General features: G+C 47.0%; 1 protein-coding gene across 4 annotated transcripts in view; it reads left to right on the forward strand.

The window, feature by feature from the left end:
- CCDC63 (coiled-coil domain containing 63) overlaps nucleotides 1-19,122 on the forward strand; it is a 64,618-nt gene that overhangs the window by 37,988 nt on the left and 7,508 nt on the right. For all 4 annotated transcript variants that reach the window (XM_034934489.2, XM_057299526.1, XM_034934488.3 and 1 more), the window contains 3 exons: nucleotides 346-566; nucleotides 9,357-9,431; nucleotides 15,218-15,410. In XM_034934489.2, the coding sequence (XP_034790380.1) occupies nucleotides 346-566; nucleotides 9,357-9,431; nucleotides 15,218-15,410 (489 nt within the window). The remainder of the gene's footprint in view (nucleotides 1-345; nucleotides 567-9,356; nucleotides 9,432-15,217; nucleotides 15,411-19,122) is intronic.

A 19,122-nucleotide genomic window follows, 5' to 3' on the forward strand; every position in this document is an offset into this window, starting at 1 on the left:
GCTGGAGTGCAGTGACGCAAACTCGGCTCACTGCAACCTCTGCCTCCCAGGTTCAAGCAATTCTCCTGGCTTAGCCTCCCATGTAGCTGGGATTGCAGGCATGTGCCACCACACCTGGCTAATTTTTGCATTTTTAGTAGAGACGGGGTTTCGCCATGTTGGCTAGGCTGGTCTCGAACTCCTGACCTCAGGTGATCTGCCTGCCTCGGCTTCCCAAAGTGTTGGGATTACAGGCGTGAGTCACCATGCCTGGCCACAATAATATTGATTACGTTACTGTCTGCCTGGCACGGATCTGAGGCGCTTCCTTTTGAGTGTCACAGTGGCTGATTTTTCCTTTCCTAGCTCTCAAGGCAAAGAAGCATGTCAAGAAGAACAGGGGAGAGAGTTTTGAGAGCTACGAGGTGGCCCACCTCCGGCTGCTGAAGCTGGCTGAGAGTGGGAACCTAAACCAGCTCATTGAAGATTTTCTGGCCAAGGAGGAAAAGAATTTTGCTCGGTTCATGTATGTCACGGAGCTCAACAACGACATGGAGATGATGCATAAGAGGACCCAACGAATCCAGGTCAGGGCGGCTCTGCTTTCCCAGGCCCTGGGCCCCTGTGTCCACAGCAGCCTTTCCAGGGCAGTCTCCTAGGAAGGCTCTGTGAGAGGCACTACAGAAAGCAGTTTGGCCAACACCGCTCTATTCCCCCTACATTTTATGTTTGAGACAGGATCTTACTCTGTCACCCAGGCTGGAGTGCAGTAGTAGTGCGATATTGGCTCACTGCAGTCTCGACCTCCCAGGCTGAAATGATCCTTGCATCTCAGCCTCCTGAGTAGCTTGGACTACAGGTGTGCACCACCACGCCCGGCTAATTTTTGTATTTTTTGTAGAGTTGGGATTTTGCCATGCAAGGCTGGTCTCGAACTCCTGACCTCAAGCAATCCTCCCACCTTGGACTCCCAAAGTACTGAGATTACAAGTGTGAAACGTTGTGCCCAGTGTCCCCTTACTTTTTATTTGTATTTTTTTTGAGACGGAGTCTTGCTCTGTCATCCAGGCTGGAGTGCAGTGGCATGATCTTGGTTCACTGCAACCTCCACCTCCCCGGTTCAAGAGATTCTCCTGCCTCAGCCTCTGGAGTAGCTGGGACTACAGGTGCCCGCCACGACGCCCTGCTATTTTTTTTTGTATTTTTAGTAAAGATGGGGTTTCATCATGTTGGCCAGGCTTGTCTCAAACTCCTGGCCTCAAGTGATCCACCTGCCTCAGCCTCCCAAAGTGCTGGGATTATATAGATGTGAGCCACCACACCTGGCCTGTAATTGTCCTTCAATGTATAGATACATTTCATGTATTCATGTCCCCCAACCCAATAGTGACTTTATAATCCATGGCATGTTTTATTAACCAGCATTCAGTAAACTACAGTCCATGGCTATTTCTGTGTAGCCCATGAGCTAAGAATGATTTTTACATTTTTAAAGGATTGTAAGAAGAAAAAAAAAAAAGAGAGAGAGAGAAATATGCAAGAGGGACCTGCAAAGCTGAAAATATTTCTTATTTGGCCCCTTACCTGACCCTTGTTAATCAACAGTTTCGAGGAGTGAGAACTCATTCTCATCTTGGCGAGACTTGATGCACAGGCCCTGACAAGTCCTGCAGTAAAGAAGCCTGTCTACCTTTGTTGAACCCATAATTTCCCAAATGTCATTGGCTTCCTGGGCTATTTACACGCCAGTACATAAATAAACATCCTTTGGAACTGTCTGCATGGAATAGAGTCTAAACCCTTTAGTGTGACATTCCAGCCCCTTCAAAATTTGGCTTCTACCTACCTTTGCAGACACAGGTCCTGTTATGACCTCCAAGACACCCTCTGCTGCTGCCAGCCCCAGCTGTCCCATGCATTTCCCTCCGCCAGTGCCTTCCCGTGCTATTCCCTCTCCCTCTCCTCCTTTTCTCTTCTGATGAAATCCTGCTCATTAGTCCTGACCCTGCACAAATGTCGCCTCCTCTGGGAATTCATTAGTCCTTCTTCTGCAGGCCCTGTCCTCTGCTTACGTGATGAGGGGAGCTGCTTTCCTTTGCAATATGTCACTGTTTCCCAAATGTGGGGCATGCACACTGGCCATGTGCAAATAGATTGCAGCTAGAATATAGGTGAAAACATTTTCATTTACTAGTGACGAATTAATTTTTAAAGGAATAATAGAGCTTGCAGAGCAAACTTGTGATTTAATGGATATTTACTTAGGGTAGTAAGTAATAATAGCAGTAAACAAAGAATAATAAACATAATGGCTTGGTTTACAGAAAACTATTATAGATAATAACAGTCCATGTGGCTGCAAAAAATGGAGTGAAGGTGACTTTATCAATTAGGGTTGTCACAGGAAACAGCACAGCCAACATGGGTAAATTGGCCAGGCACGGTGGCTCACACCTGTAATCGCAGCACTTTGGGAGGCCGAGGTGGGTGGATCACCTGAGCTCAGGAGTTCGAGACCAGCCTAGGCAACATAGTGAAACCCTGTCTTTACTAAAAATACAAAAATGAGCTGGGCATAGTGGCCTGCACCTGCAATCCCACTACTTGGGAGGCTGAGGCAGGAGAATCCTTTGAACCCAGGAGGTGGAGGTTGCAGTGAGCCGAGATGGCGCCACTGCACTCCAGCCTGGGTGATACAGGGAGACTTCGTCTCAAAAAAAACCAAAAAAAAAACCCACCCCAAAAAACCACCAAAACCCAAAAATAAAATGGGTAAATTGAGGAGAGTTTTTAAAAAGGGACTGTTTCCAGACATCTAAGGAAATTAAGAAGGGAGCATGCGGGAGTAGCCAGAGCTGCAGAAATGGGTCAGGGGAGGGAGGAATGAGGATATGGCTGCCTGCTATGCCCTTCCTGGAGGGGTGCAGCCAAATTAGGGACGGGCCCAGGGGGTGGCAAATACCCCAACCTCCCTCTCCTCCCACCCTTTATCTCCCACTTGTGCCTCCCACTGGCTGGGCTACTCAGCAGCCAAGCACAAGGGAGCCCATTGGTGCAAGCCCTGCAGGTCCCAGGCAGGGCATGGGGAGGTGTGGGGTGGGAGGTGCACCCGGGGGTGGGGAAGACAGACTTGAAGGACCCTCATGCCACTCTCTGTCCCCCTCCCGGAAGGAGGTCTTCCTGGACAAGGGTCCAGGACAGGCACAGGAAATGGTTCTTCCCCAGAAATGACCTTGACCTCACATTCACCTTGAGGCTGCTCTCATCCTTTCCTCCTGCAGTCGCACAGCATCTCCTGCACAAGGACAAGTGCAGGTGCTCTGGTTCTCAGTCTCTCTATCTGTAGAATGGCACACACACTTGGACTAGAGGAGTCCTCCAAGTCCAAACTCTTTTTATAAAAAAAGTTTCAAACTTTTATTTAAAAAGCTACAAAACTTTTTTTTTTCTTTTCTTTCTTTTTTTGAGACAGAGTCTTGCTCTGTCACCCAGGCTGCACTGTAGTGGCACGATCTTGGCTTACTGCAACCTCCACCTCCCGGGTTCAAGCGATTCTCCTGCCCAGGCTCCAGAGTAGCTGGGACTACAGGCAGAGCCACCACACCCGGCTAATTTTTGTATTTTTAGTAGAGACAAGGTTTCATCATGTTGGCCAGGATGGTCTCGAACGCCTGAACTCAGGTGATCCGCCTGCCTCGGCCTCCCAAAGTGTTGGGATTACAGGGATGAGCCACCACGCCCGGTGGTGGCTTGCTCTGCAAGCTCTATTCTTATACAAAACGTTTTTGTTTAATCCCATGTTATGAGGAAACACTGGTACATAAAACATAGGAAAGGGAGCAGACCTGGATGAAGGAGTGGCGGTGGGATGGGCCATGGGAGGGGGCTGGGACCCTACCTTTTTGCCTTCTTCTGGCACCTTTGCTCAGACTAAGGGATCAGGTTAAAAAAAATGTTTTTTAATTAAAAACAATTAGAATTCTAACATCTGACTTCACCCCTCCCTAGAGGGCTGGGGGCGGAGTCTCATAAACCAGCCTCCTGAGTTGCTGGGACTACAGGCGCGCGCCACCACGCCCAGCTAATTTTTGTATTTTTAGTAGAGACGGGGTTTCACCATGTTGGCCAGGATGGTCTCATCTCGACCTCGTGATCCGCCCACTTCGGCCTCCCAAAATGCTGGGAATACAGCGTGAGCCACCGCGCCCGGCCCCAGCCTTCTTTTTTAGTTTCGTTTGGTCTCCTCCACCTCCCCAAGTTGTTAAATTCTTAGTGGCAGTGATTTAAAAACCAGGATATTCCACATGAAACTCTGAATTTCTGGTTTCCCTTGGAAAATTAGATCTGACACCTCCCGCCCACATTCCCGCGGGAATCCGAGTTCCTACAAACGGAGCCATCGGCTCCCTCTTCGCTCACAGAGACCAGCCAGGCTGAAGTGCTCCAGGGCCCGCACAGCTTAGCGGGCCTTTGAGTTGCTAACTGAGGTTCAGGCGCGTCACCACTGTCCTCTGGCGTCCATTTGCGGTATTGCAGGGAAGGTCTTTGCGGGCAGGCCTGGAAGTGGGCAGGACCCTGAATTCTCGGGTCCCAGTGGGACACCGAGGGAGGACAAGCCCTAGCAGAGGGGTATGAGGACCCCAGCTGAATATCCTGACCTGATAGAAAATATTCCTGAGCTGAATTGGCCTTGATTTTCCCCACTCCTCATAAGGGGACCCTCTTCCTTAGGGTCATGACAAATATGTCTAAGATGGGTAAGCGCTGCCCTCTCTGGGCCTCAGTTTCCCCATCTGTAGAGTGATATTTGGACCAGAACAGTAGCTTCCAAGCTCTTTGTTAAGGTTACAGAACTGTGACTTTTTGGGCTCAAATAGAGCTGCAAATGCCTGTTGAATAAGTCCAGAGAGCACTGATTTCCAATGGTAAGACTTAATTTTGCAAAAAATGTTATAGGACAAAGATATGCTCACTGTAGAGAATCTGGAAAGCAACTAAGGATGGAAGGAATTTTAAACCACCCACTATCCCATTGCCTGAGACAATCACTGGTGACATTCTGAAATATTTCCTTCCAACTTCCAACTTTTCTTTTGGTCCTTCTTTCCTTCCTTCCTTCCTTCCTTCCTTCCTTCCTTCCTTCCTTCCTTCCTTCCTTCCTTCCTTCCTTCCTTCTTCTTTCTTTTTCTTTCTTCTTTTTTTGCAGGATCTCACACTGTCACCCAGGCTGGAGTACAGTGGCTTGATCTTGGCTCACTCCAGCCTCAGTCTCCCTGGCTCAGGTGATCGTCTCATCTCAGCCTCCAGAGTGGCTGGGACTACAGGCGCACACCACCACACCCAGCTAATTTTTGTATTTTTTGCAGAGATGAGGTTTCAGTGTGTTGCCCAGGCTGGTGTCAATGGTTGTGCTTTTCAAATGTAACATAGTTATTATCATATAAAGTTGTGTATCTGATTGAAGCAAATGTCCTTTTGGTTACTCGTTCATCCAGCAAGTATTTATTGAGCACCTACTGTGTTCCAGACACTGCTCTAGACCCTGATAATGTGGCAGTGAACAGGATGACAAAAAGTTCAGCCCTCACAGAACTGCTGTTTTGGCAAGGAGAAACAGACAATAAACAACAAGCCCAATACTTACGTAAATTATAGAGTAAGTTAGAAAGGGAGATGCAGTGTGGGTAAAAAGATGAAGTGGCACAGCGTAAGACGGGTTTTGGAGCCAGTTGGGGCCCCGGGCAGTTGAGAAGTTAAGATCTGAGTGAACTTACAGGTGAAGGATTGAGCTGTCCAGATCTCTGGGGAAGAACGCTCCAGGCAGAGGAAACAGCAACAGCACACGCAAAGGCCCTGACACAGCTTGCAAGCAGGCCAGGGTGTCTGGTGCACAGAGAGAGACATGGGAGGGAGAGGGGATGAATCTGGGAGGTGAGGGCTGCTGGGCACATTTCCAGAAGAGGTTTTGGCCATTTCTCAGAGAGGCAGGGGCCATGGGAGATCTCCGAGCAGGGGAGCAGTGCCATCGACTCAGGTTATTGATGCAATTTGCAAAATAGTAAAAAGTCTCAATGTGAATCCCATCACCTGGATATGGCATTGGTTCATCTTTTTGGTAGAGATCCCCCACCCCACCCCTGCCCTGTAAAGATCGGAAGACTCACTTCCTTTCTTTTTTTCTTTTTCCAAAATAATATATTTTTTTCCGATTAGAATTTTTTTTCACAATTTGGAAAATACTAAAAAAGTATAAATACAACCCCCAAATCAGGAATAATTCCATCGCATGGACATAGCATTGTTTCATCTTTTTGGTAGAGTTCTTTCTGCTTTTTTTAAAATTAAAAATTTTTAGCATTTTGGGAGGCCGAGGTGGGCGGATCACTTGAGCCCAGGAGTTTGAGACCAGCCTGGGCAACATGGCGAAACCCCATCTCTACAAAAAATACAAGACACAAAAAGAAATTAGCTGGGTGTGATGGTGTGTGCCTGTAGTCCCAGCTACTCAGAAGGCTGAAGTGGGAGGATTGCTTGAGCCTGGGAGGTCGAGGCTGTAGTGAGCCAAGATCGCACCACTGCACTCCAGTCTGGGCAAGAGAGCAAGACCCTGTCTCAAAAAAAAAAAATTTAAAAATTAAAGGAGATGAGCCTTCCAATCTTTACAGGGGAAAAAAAGCAAGATAGAGCTCTTACCAAAAACATGAAGCAATGCTATGTTAGGAGATGGGATTCTTCCTGATTTGGGTTTGTATTTGTTCTTTGTAGAATTTTCCAAATTGTGTAAATATATTATTATACACCTGTGGGAAAGTGTAGGCAATTCAGAAAAACATAAAGAAAAATTAAAAGTCACCAAGATATCATGACCTGGAGATAATTAACATTTTATTGACACTGCTTTATGAAGGCAGTGTGTGGTTACACATGTGCACACATAGACACACAGACACACACACACACACGCCCATTTACAAGCCTGTTTGTAGTACTAGATCATACTAGACAGTTCATGCTATTCTGTAAACCTTTTGTTTCCCAACAACTTACCATAGATACCTCCCAACATCTTCTATTTTTTTCCTCCTTTTTTTTTTTTTTTTTTTTTTTGAGACAGGATCTTGCTCTATCGCCTGGCTGGAGCGCAGTGGCGGGATCTCGGCTCATTACAACCTCCGCCTCCTGGGCTCAAGGGATTCTCCTACCTCAGCCTCCCGAGTATCTGGGGACTACAGGCATGTACCACTACATCTGGCTAATTTTTGTATTTTTTGTAGAGATGGAATATCACCATATTGCCCAGGCAGGTCTCAAACTCCTGGGCTCAAGTGATCTGCCCACCTTGGCCTCGCAAAGCACTGGGATAACAGGCATGAGCCACCATGCCCAGCCCACTGTTTTTTTAATGGCTTCTGGAGACCCTAGATGCTCTGTAGCATGGAATCACAAGATGCTTCTTAAAAATGCACATTCCAGGCTGGGTGTGGTGGCTCATGCCTGCAGTCCCAGCTACTCAGGAGGCTGAGATGGGAGGATCGCTTGAACCCGAGAGGCAGAGGTTGCAGTAAGCTGAGATCACACCACTGCACTCCAGCCTGGGCAACAGAGCAAGAGCTTGTCTCAAAACAAACAAACAAACAAACAAACAAACAAACAAACAAACCAAAAAACAAAAAAATGCATTCCTGGCCAGACACAGTGGCTCACACCTGTAATTCCAGCATGTTGGGAGGCTGAGGCAGGAAGATTACTCGAGCACTGGAGTTCAAGACCAGCCTGGGCAACATAGTGAGACTCCGTGTCTACAGAACAATTTTGAAAAAATTAGTCAGGCATGAGCCTGTGGTCCCAACTGCTTGAGAGGCTGAGATGGGAGGATCGCAGTCAAGGCTTCAGTGAGCCGTGATTATGCCACAGCACTTCAGCCTGGGTGACAGAGAGAGACCCTTTCTCAAAAAAAAAAAAAAAAAAGAAGAAGAAGAAGAAAAGCACATTCCCCAGAACCCCTCCCATACCTACAGACATAGCTTCTCTGTGGATGGGCCAGGAATCTGCATTTTAGCCATATTTTAACCCAAGACCCTCTCCCCTGTTTTATGAATGTGCCATCATTAACTGACCCCCTATCAGTAGACATTTGATTGTCCCCAACTGGGGGCCACTATAAACAAGAATACAACAGACAGCCCTGAGGGTCCACCTTTGCCGACCTGTTCTGTTATTTCCATGGGACAGACTCCTAGGCATGAGATTGGTCAGTCGAAAGGTGTGAGCTTTTTTCTATCAGGGCACATGGTTTAAGCCCAGTGGTTCTCAAAGCTGGTCCCTGGGACAGCAGTGGCAGCATCACCTGGGAACTTGTTAGAAATGTACATTCTTAGGCCCCACCCAGACCAATAGAATCAGAAGCCCTGGGCATGGGTCCTGGCATTCTGCATTTTCACAAGCCTCTAGGTGACTCTGGAGAGTCTGAGAGTATGCTCAGGTTTGAGAACTCCCACTCCACAGCCACACTGTTCAATACCATAGCCACCAGCCACGTGTGGCTTTTTAAGTTACATTAAATGAAATTAAACAATATCTAAAAATTAGTTCATCAGAGGTTGGGCACAGTGGCTCATGCCTGTAATCCCAGCACTTTGGGAGGCTGAGGCGGAAGGATTGCTTGAGTGTAGGCGTTCGAGACCAGCCCGGGCAACATAGTGAGACCCCCCATCTCTATAAAAATAAAAAAAGAAAAGAAAGAAAAATTAGTTCCTAGTGGCACCAGTCATATTTCAAGTGCTCAGCACCATGTGGCTAGTGACTACAGTATTAGGGTGGATAGGACATTACCATCAGAACAGAAAATTCTATTGACTGCATTGTTCTAGAATTTTCCAGAAGAGGCTGAGGTGGGAGGATCGCCTGAGGTCAGGAGTTTGAGACCAGCCTGACCAATATGGTGAAGCCCCCATCTCTAGTAAAAATACAAAAAGCTGGGCTTGGTGGTGCGTGCCTGTAGTCCCACCTACTCAGGAGGCTGGGGCAGGAGAATTGCTTGAACCTGGGAGATGGAGGAGGTTGCAGTGAGCCAAGATTGTGCCATTGCACTCCAGCCTAGGCATCGCAGCGAGACTTCATCTCAAAAAAAAAAAAATAAAGAAAGGATGACTCACCCCTCCCACCCCCTTTCATGCTCTCACCCTCCTTTTACTTAAGAAACATCAGAAGAAAAAAAAAAAATAACCCCACGGGCCTCAGAGGGGCCCAGGTGTTCGGGGCTCTTTGAAACGGATCATTGAAATCCTCATCAACTCTTTGAGGCACACACTTATTTTTGGGAGCAGTGGGGAGGGAAGAGCCCGCTTTTCCTCATGGTCTTGTTCTCTCCCGAGCAGGACGAGATCATCCTCTTGCAATCCCAGCAGAAATTGTCCCACGATGACAACTGCTCTGTCCTGAGACAGCTGGAGGTGAGAACAGGATCGGGAGGGAGGGATGCGGGAGCTTCTGTTGTCTGTCTCTGTGTCCGACAGGAGCTTCTGTCTGTCTGTCCGTCGGGCATCTGTCAGCTGCTTCTCAGGAGCAGTAAGAGGTCTGCCCCATGACTCGAGGCTGGCCTGGATCACATCCAGACATGTCCTGATGTTTTGTCCCGGGCAGCCTCTGCTACAATGTCATTGTAGAATTCTGTCCCTTCATCCATTCTAAAGCCCCCACCCCCCTTTTCAGGGAGTCCAGCCCGGGCTCTTGGGCCTGCAATTTCATCCCCGATGGGCTCCTTCCACATGGATCTCTGCCTCTTTCCCTCTTTCTTCCCCTTGTCCTGCCTGTGCCCTGTTCTCAATCAGTAATAGCAAATACACACATTTCTGGAGTAATTACCATGTACGAGGCGCCGGGCTAAGAGCTTGGCTTGCACTTTCATTGAATCCTGGTGGCAGGTGCTGTTGATCTCGTTGTTTTACAGATGCAGAGGCTAAGGTTCACGGAAGTTAAGTCACGTGACCAACATCAAGGAGCTGGGATATTGTATAAGTTTTGAGTTTTATTCAGCTGCTAATAATGGGGACTCCAAATAATAGTGGCTTAAGCAAGATACAAGTTTATTTACTTTAAGAAATAAGCCTGCCACCCTGGTGAAACCCCATCTCTACTAATAATACAAAAATTAGCCGGGTGGTAGTGGCGCACACCTGTAATCCCAGCTACTTGGGAGTCTGAGGCAGGAGAATTGCTTAAGCCTGGGAGGTGGAGGTTGCAGTGAGCCGAGATCGTGTCACTGCACTGGGCGACAGAGTGAGACCCTGTCTCAAAAAAAAAAAAAAAAAAAAGGAAATAAGTCTGGAAATAGGCACTTCAGGGCTGGTATGGCACCTTTATGATGTCATCAGTGACCTGGGCTCTGTCCTTCTGTTTTGCCATCCTTAGTGGGTGACTTATATTCCAAGGGCACCTCATGGTTGCATCGTAGCTGCCATAGATCCAGCCGTCGCATATACATTCCAGATAGGAAGAAAGTGGGAGCTGCAAAAAAAAAAAAAAAAAAAAAAAAAAAAAAAAAAATCCTCACTAGCAGAGTCAGACAGCTTAAAACTGCCTTCTCAGAAGTCTCAGCCAATGACTTCTGTATTTAAACTTCATTGGCCACCCCTATTGCAAGAGAGGTTTGGAAATGTAACTTTTAGTTGGTCACATTGCCACCCTAAATACAATCAGAGTTTTGTTACTGAGGTATAAGGAAAGAGTGGATAGCATATGTCTGACAAAGACCTGGGAACTGCCCTCCGGAGTCATTTCCCTTCCCTTCTTTGCGGCTGTTTTCTGCTTTTTTTCTGTCTGACGCGCACCTGGGAGACAGCGATGGCCACCAGGGTGTTATTCTCCTCTAGGCCACTGGATGGCAGCAAAGCACATGCTGCCCATTGAGGTGCTCAGAGCGGCATCTCCCGGGTATCTGGGTATGGGGAATAACAGGGTTCCAGGCAGGGTCCAGGTCCACGGAGACCCTCCCCAAGCTGGGCAGATGCCTGGGGGCCCACGTCCTTCACTCGGGGCCACCCAGAATCCAGACTCTTGTTGAGGTTGAGACTGGCGCCCCTCTACATCTTGGGGTTTGGAACAGGCTGATCAGGCAAAGCCAAACATCTCCCTCGCCTCTGCCTGAAGCCCCACCGCTAGCTTTTTGTTACTTTGGCTTTAGCATGACTTTGAGGGGCTTCTTTTCAAATGCAGATACTCTAAGCAGGATAATTGTTTTTGTTTGTTTCTTTGTTTGTTTAGACGGAATCTTACTCTGTTGCCCAGGCTGGAGTGCAGTGGCGCGATCTCCGCTCACTGCAACGTCCACCTCCCGGGTTCAAGCGATTCTCCTGCCTCAGCCCCCGAGTAGCTGGGATTACAGGTGCACAGCACCATGCCGAGATAACTTTAATTTTTAATTTATTTTTTAATTTTAATGAATTAATTAATTAATTTTGAGACGGAGTCTCGCTCTGTCGCCCAGGCTGGAATGCAGTGGCACGATCTCGGCTCACTGCAAACTCCACCTCCCGGGTTCATGCGATTCTCCTGCTTCAGCCTCCCGAGTAGCTGGGATTACAGGCACGTGCCACCATACCTGGTTAATTTTTTGTATTGTTAGTAGAGACGGGGTTTTACCATGTTGGCAAGGCTAGTCTCCAACTCCTGACCTTAGATGATCCGCCCGCCTTGGCCTCCCAAAGTGCTGGGATTATAGGCGTGAGCCACTGTGCCTGGCCAGAATTAGTCTTGATAGCAATGGACTCACAGATGTTTCCTACCCCCTGCTAAAGATCACTTCCACCTGCTCTATTCTTGAAACCCTTTATTTCATCATCTCCTTCCCCTTTGGGAGAAGTGGTGGGACCACATCCATCATGGGAGGGTTTTGCATAGGAATTAAGCAACCAAGCTCTGGGAGCCTGGCTATGACTTGCAGAAAAGTCACTTCCTTTAGGTAGTGACTCAACCTCTCTGAGCCTCAGTTTCCACATCTGTAAAATGGGGATAATAATCATACCTACTTCTTAGGGCTGTGAAGGTTGAATAAAATCACACATGTATACATTTGGCACACTGTAATGCAGAGAGCTGTACATTGTAGCTATTATTATTGTTGTTGTTATCATGCGAGCCAGAAAAACTGGTAAGTCACCCTCACTTTGTTACTAAATAATTGCCCAAGTGAAGAGTTGAGCTCAAGGTCAAACCTTTGGATGAGCTTGGTACAGGGAAGCTAAACCTGAGTTCTCTTTTCTTCTCTGATCTCAACATTCCTCATCTGAAAACTAGGCCGATTATGAGGCTGAGTTCAGATGATGTGTGTAAAGTACCTGGAATATTTTAGGAGCTAGACATGTATTATAACCACCACATCGAGCTGAACATTGACTTTTAAAAAATGAATCCTGTGATTTTTTTAAAATTGTGATTTTCTTAAATGCACTTTTATTATAATTTATTTATTTTTTGAGACAGAGTCTTGCTCTGTCGCCCAGGCTGGAGTGCAGCGGTGCGATCACAGCTCACTGCAGCCTCAACCTCCCAGGCTCAAGTGACTCTCCCACCTTAGCCTCCTAGTGTGCTGGGATTACAGGCGTGAGCCACCATGCCTGGCCTAATGCACCTTTAGAGAGGGCCGCTTTTGTTGTCATGTGGGAAATTTGCAGCCCTGGGAACTAAACATTCTAGTAGCCGGGTGGAGGAAGCCACCTGATGTGCTGGTTGAGAGACTGAGCTCAATTCCTGGCTTCCTTCTCCTGGCTGTGTGCCTCAGAGCCTCAGTTTTCTCACCTGTAAAATAGGGGTGTGAATAGGGCCGACCCCTTGGGATCATTATCCGGGATGGTGCGTGCAGAGTTCACCAGTGGGAATGGGGCTGGTTCATCCAGGGTCCAGTTCACCTTTACAAGCTAAGATCTCTGAGGGAGAGGCAGGAATCAGTGAAGGAAATACCCTAGAACAGTGATCCTCAGTCCAGCTGCATGTCACAATCACCCGGGAGGCTTTAATGAGCACTCCCAGATGCCCAGGCTGCGCCCCAGGCCAATTAAGACTCTGAATCACTGAGGGTGGGGTTGGGCAGCAAATATTTTTAAAGTTCCCAGGTGATACCAGTGTGAAGCCAAGGTTGAGATCCAACAGGCTGGCAGAGCTTCTCAGACTTTACTGTGCACCAGGATCACCGGGAGGCTTGCTAAAACCAGGTGGCCTGGTCCACCCCCAGGGCCTTTGACTGAGTAAGACTGAGGTGGGGCCCAAGAATATGCATTTCTAACAAGTTCCCAGGTGAAGCTGATGCTGCTTGTCCTGGGACCACACTTTAAGAACCACTGGGCTAGGGCAATGTGTTTTAAACTGTGAATGGTAAAATCAGTTTATTGGATGGTAGCCAACATTTTAAAATAGTGAGATAGAACAGAACAGAAGAGAAAATATTAGAACACATAATAAAAATATTGATTTGAGGCTGGGTGCAGTGGCTCACATCTGTTAATCCCAGAACTTTGGGAGGCTGAGGCAGGAGGATCATTTGAGCCCAGGAGTTTGAGACCAGCTTGGGCAACATGGTGAGAACTTGTCTCTAATTTTATTAAAAAAAAAAAAAAGAATATTGATTTGAACTGGCATGGTGGCTCACACCTGTAATCCCAGCACTTTGGGATACTGAGGCAGGAGGATTGCTTGAGCTCAGGAGTTCAAAACCAGTCTGGGCAACACAGCAAGATCCCATCTCTACAAAATTAAAAAAAAAAAACAAAAACTTAGCTGGGTGTGGTGTTGCATGCTTGTAGTCCCATCCGCTCATGAGGCTGAGGCACGAGGATCACCTGAGTCCAGGAGTTCAAGGCTGCAGTGAGCTATGATCACACCACTGCACTCCAGCCTGGGTGACAGAGCAAGACCCCAACTGTGTTTTTCTAAAATATTGATTTGTGAAATTTTATATTCATTTGATTAGATAATATGGATAGATCTACATACACAACATACGTATGTATGTTTGTATGTGTTGGCTGCAATGTATTTCTTCCTGTGGACCACCTTGTTTTTTTTTTTGAGATAGAGTCTCGCTCTGTCACCCAGGCTGGAGTGCAGTGGCATGATCTCGGGCTCACTGCAATTTCCGCCTCCTGGATTCAAGCAATTCTCCTGCCTCCTCCCCAGTAGCTGGAATTACAGGCACATGCCACCATGCCCAGCTAATTTTTGTATTTTTAGTAGAGACAGGGTTTCACCATGTTGGCCAGGATGGTCTTGAACTTCTGGCCTCAGGTGGACCACCATTTTTTAAAAAACGAGTGAACTGGCTGAGCGAGGTGGCTCATGCCTGTGATCTCAGCACAATGGGAGGCCAAAGTGGGAGGACTGCTGGAATCCAGAAGTTCGAGACCAGCCTGGGCAACGTGGCGAAACCCCATCTCTAAAAAAAATACAAAAATTAGCTGGGCATGGTGGTGTCTGCCTGTAGTCCCAGCTACTCTGGAGGCTAACGTGGGAGGATAGCTTGAGTGCAGGAAGTTGAGGCTGCAGTGAGCCGAGATTGGGCCACTGTACTCCAGCCTGGAGCCTAGGTGACAGAGTGAGACCTTGTCTCAAAAATAAATAAATAAAAATTAAAGAGTCAACAGCTTTTAAAAAATATTGTAGGCTGGGCGTGGTGGCTCATGCCTGTAATCTCAGCACTTTGAGAGGCCAACGTGGGCAGATCACTTGAGATCAGCAGTTTGAGAGCAGCCTGCGTCTCTACTAAAAATACAAAAAAAAAAAAAGTTAGCTGGGCATGGTGGCACCTGCTTGTAATCCCAGCTACTTGGGAGGCTGAGGCATGAGAATTGCTTGAACCTGGGAGGCAGAGGTTGCAGTGAGCTGAGATCATGCCACTGCACTCTGGCCTGGGTGACAGAGTGAGACTCTGTCTCAAAAAAAAAAAAAAAAATTCGTAATCCTGTAGACATGTAGACACACATAGACAAGTAAGTGAAGCAAAACTTACATTGAACAATATTTACTATTACGACCCTCAATGTACACTAGTATTTTTTCTTCTCTCCCTTTCTTTGCTATTCTATTTTATTTTATTTCTTTAAAATTCGATGGGAACCCATTTAATTGATCTCATGTCCCCTCAGAGGTTTGAAAACCCGCAGTTTGGAGACCCTGACCCCAGAGGGTCCCAAACACCCTGCCCACTGAAAGTCCTCCTGAGCAGGTGGGAATTGGGGTCTGCCACCAGGATAAACTGAGGAAGACCACGGAGGAGGCAGATATGTATGAGAGCAAGTACGGGGAGGTCAGCAAGACCTTGGATCTACTGAAGAACTCAGTGGAGAAACTGTTCAAGAAGATAAACTGTGACGCCACCAAGATCCTGGTGCAGTTAGGGGAGACGGGGAAAGTCACCGACATCAACCTTCCGCAGTATTTTGGTGAGTCAAGCTGGGGTCCGTTGGAGTCTTAGGAAACATTTCCAGAACTTTCTGTGACTGAGCATAAGGCCTTGCTCTTATGGAGTAGTGAGCTTGGTGGCGAAGTGTGTGGGCACTAAAGCCAGCCTGCCTGGGTTTGAATCCTGGGTCTACACTTACCAGCTCTGGAGCCTTAAGCAGGTTTGTTTTTTGGTTTTGCTTTGTTTCTTTTGAGACAGGGTCTTGCTCTGTTGTCCAGGCTGGAGTGCAGTGGCCCAATCATGGCTCACTGCCATCTCAACCTATTGGGCTCAGGCGATCCTCCCACCTCAGCCTCCAAAGTAGCTGGGACTACAGCCATGCGCCACCATACACGGCTGATTTTTTGTATTTTTTGTAGAGACAGGATCTTGTCACATTGCCCAGGCTGGTCTCAAACTCCTTTGCTCAAGTGATCTGCCCTCCTTGGCCTCCCAAAGTGCTGGGATTACAGGTATGAGCCACTGCACCTGGCCAGGGCAGGTTTCTGAACCTCACTGTGCTTCAGATTTTTGATCGACAAAAATGGGTCTCTTTTAATGCCTTCAGTTTTTTTTTTTTTTTTTAAATTGGTGTGAACCCAGTATCTACCTCATAAGACTGTTGGGAGGCTTAAATAAATGTATAGTTATTAGAGAAAAATGATATTATCATATCAATAAATGCAGAAGCATTTGATAAAATTCAACATCCATTCATGATTTTAAAAAAGAAAACTCTCAGCAAACTAGAACTAGAAGGAAACTTTCTTAACTTGATAAAAGACACCTACAAAAAACCACCCAAAACTAGGCCAGGCACGGTGGCTCACACCTGTAATTCCAGCACTTTGGGAGGCCGAGGCGGGCAGATCACTTGAGGTCAGGAGTTCAAGACCAGACTGGCAAACATGGTGAAATCCTGTCTCTACTAAAAATACAAAAATTAGCTGGGTGTGGTGGTGTACGCTGTAGTCCCAGATACTCGGGAGGCTGAGGCAGGAGGATTGCTCGAAACTGAGAAGTGGAGGTTGTAGTCAGTCAAAATTGTGCCACTGCACTCCAGCCTGGGTAACAGAGCAAGACTCTGTCTCAAGCAAACCAAAAAAATAATAATAATAACACCCAAAACTACAGCGAATCTTATCCTTCGTGGTGGGAGTGGGAAGTGGAATGTTTTTCTCCTAAGATCAGGAACAAGGAAGGGATGTCTGCGTGCTGTCACCATGCCTATTCAGTGCTGTACTGGAGGCCCTAGCCAATGCAATAAAGCACGGAAAAGAAATAAAAGGCACACAAATTAGAAAGGAAGGAATAAAGTGCTCAGAGTAGTGCCTGGCATGTAGCAAATCTATTAGCAATCACATACATTTCTAGGCATTGACCCTAAGCTCAGAGTGGACAGGGAGGGGCATACCTGCATAGATCCTGACAATTTGGAATGAATGGCTTCCACTGCTCCTTGAATTAAACCTCAGATTCTTTTTTTTTTTTTTTTTCGAGATGGAGTCTCACTCTGTCACCCAGGCTGGAATGCAGTGGCGTGATCTCAGCTCCCTGCAACCTCTGACTCCCTGGTTCAAGTGATTCTCCTGCCTCAGCCCCCCAAGTAGCTGGGATTATAGGCACACGCCACCACGCCCAGCTAATTTTTGTATTTTTAGTAGAGATGGGGTTTCACCATGTTGGCCAGGATGGTCTCGATCTCCTGACCTCGTGATCCACCCACCTTGGCCTCCTAAAGTGCTGGGATTACAGGCGTGAGCCACCGCACCCGGCCAAACATCAGATTCTTAGTACACTCTGTTTTTGGGAGGTTCCCCAAACACATTCTAGCCTCCTGGCCACATTCAGCGATTTGCTAGAGGACTTCCAGGACTCAGTATATAGTCACACATGTGGCTATGATTTACTACAGTAAAAGGGTGCAGAACAAAATTGGCAAAGCAATGTGTTAGTGTGAACCATGTGATAAACCATATAGTGCAAACTATTTAGGCATGGTGAGACACTCTTTTAAAAATTTTTTAAAATTTTGTGGGTACATGGTGTGTATTTTGTAGGGTATATGAGATATTGTGATTCAGGCATGCAGCGCATAACAATCACATCATGGAAAACGGGGCGTCCATCCCCTCAAGCATTTATCTTTTGTGTTACAAACAATTCAATTATACTCTTTTAGTTATTTTAAAATGTACAATTACATTATTTTGACTATAGTCACCCTGTTATGCTATCAAATACTAGTTCTTATTATTTTATCTATTTATTTATTTTTATTTTTTTTTGTAGATATAGGGTCTCGCCATGTTGCCCAGGCTGGCCTCGAACCCCTGTACTCAAGTCATCCCGCTGCCTTGGCCTCCCAAAGTGCTGGGATTACAGGCAGGAGCCATGTGCCCAGTCTTGCTCATTCTTTCTGTTTTTTTGTATTCATTAACCAGCCCCACCTCCCTCCCACCTGCCACTGACCTTCCCAGCCTCTAATAACCATCCTTCCAGTCTCTATCTCCATGTGTTCATTGTTTTTCATCCTGCAGATAAGTGAGGGCGTGTGAAGTTTGTCTTTCTGTGCCTGGCTTATTTCAGTTAACATAATGACCTCCAGTTCCATCCATGTTGTTGCAAATGACACGATCTCATTCTTTTTTTGTACATATACATCATGTATATATACCACATTTTCTTTCCCCTTCCTTCCTTCCTTCCTTCCTTCCTTCCTTCCTTCCTTCCTTCATTCCTTCATTCCTTCCTTTCTTTCTTTGATGGAATTTTGCTCTCATCACCCAGGCTGGAGTGCAATGGCATGATCTCAGCTCACTGCAGCCTCTGCCTCCTGGGTTCAAGTTATTCTCCTCTCTCAGCTTCCTAAGTAGCTGAGATTATAGGCGCCCACCACCACACCTGGATAATTTTTGTATGTTTAATAGAGATGGGGTTTCACCACATTGGCCAGGCTGTTCTCAAACTCCTGACCTCAGGTGATCCACCTGCCTTGGATTCCCAAAGTGCTGGGATTACAGGTGTGAGCCACCACGCCCGGCCACCACATTTTCTTTATCCATTCAGGCGAGCCACTCTTATCAGTTAATGGTGTTGGGAATCCTGCTGAAATCCAGGTTCCCGGATGCCAGCCCAAGCCTGACCTGGTCAGCAAGGCTTTCAGAGGAGAGAGCCTCACCCTGCTGTGTTGACTTTTTTCTGCACACAGCCTATCAGGTTCTTTCTAGCCTGGCCTTGCTTATATTTCTGATCTCCTCTTGTCCTGCTCTGTCCCTGGCTCACCTGTAGCCACACTATCCTCCTCTCGATCCTTCCAAATCCATTGCTGCCCCTGCATCTTGTTCCTACCTTGGGGCCTTTGCACAGGCTGTTCCTGGAACACCTGTCCCACGCCCAGTTCCTTCACATTCTCAAATCTCAGTTTCATTGTCCTCCCTGCACTGAAGCTGCCCTGTCCCCACCCATGTGAAGCTTCACCCCCTACTCCCCCCGACCACTATTATTCCCTCTCACCGCAGTCCTAGTGTTTAGCATTTACCCAATTTGTCTCTATGGACAGGTTGCTTTCAATATCTGAGTCTATGTGGTTCCTGAGATATGATAGCAAATTTTGGTTGCCAATATTATTTATTTATTTATTTATTTATTTATTATTTTTTGAGACAGAGTCTCACTCTGTTGCCCAGGTGGAAGTGCAGTGGCACAATCTT

Source organism: Pan paniscus, chromosome 10 (assembly GCF_029289425.2).
Source record: "Pan paniscus chromosome 10, NHGRI_mPanPan1-v2.0_pri, whole genome shotgun sequence".
NCBI lineage: Eukaryota > Metazoa > Chordata > Mammalia > Primates > Hominidae > Pan > Pan paniscus.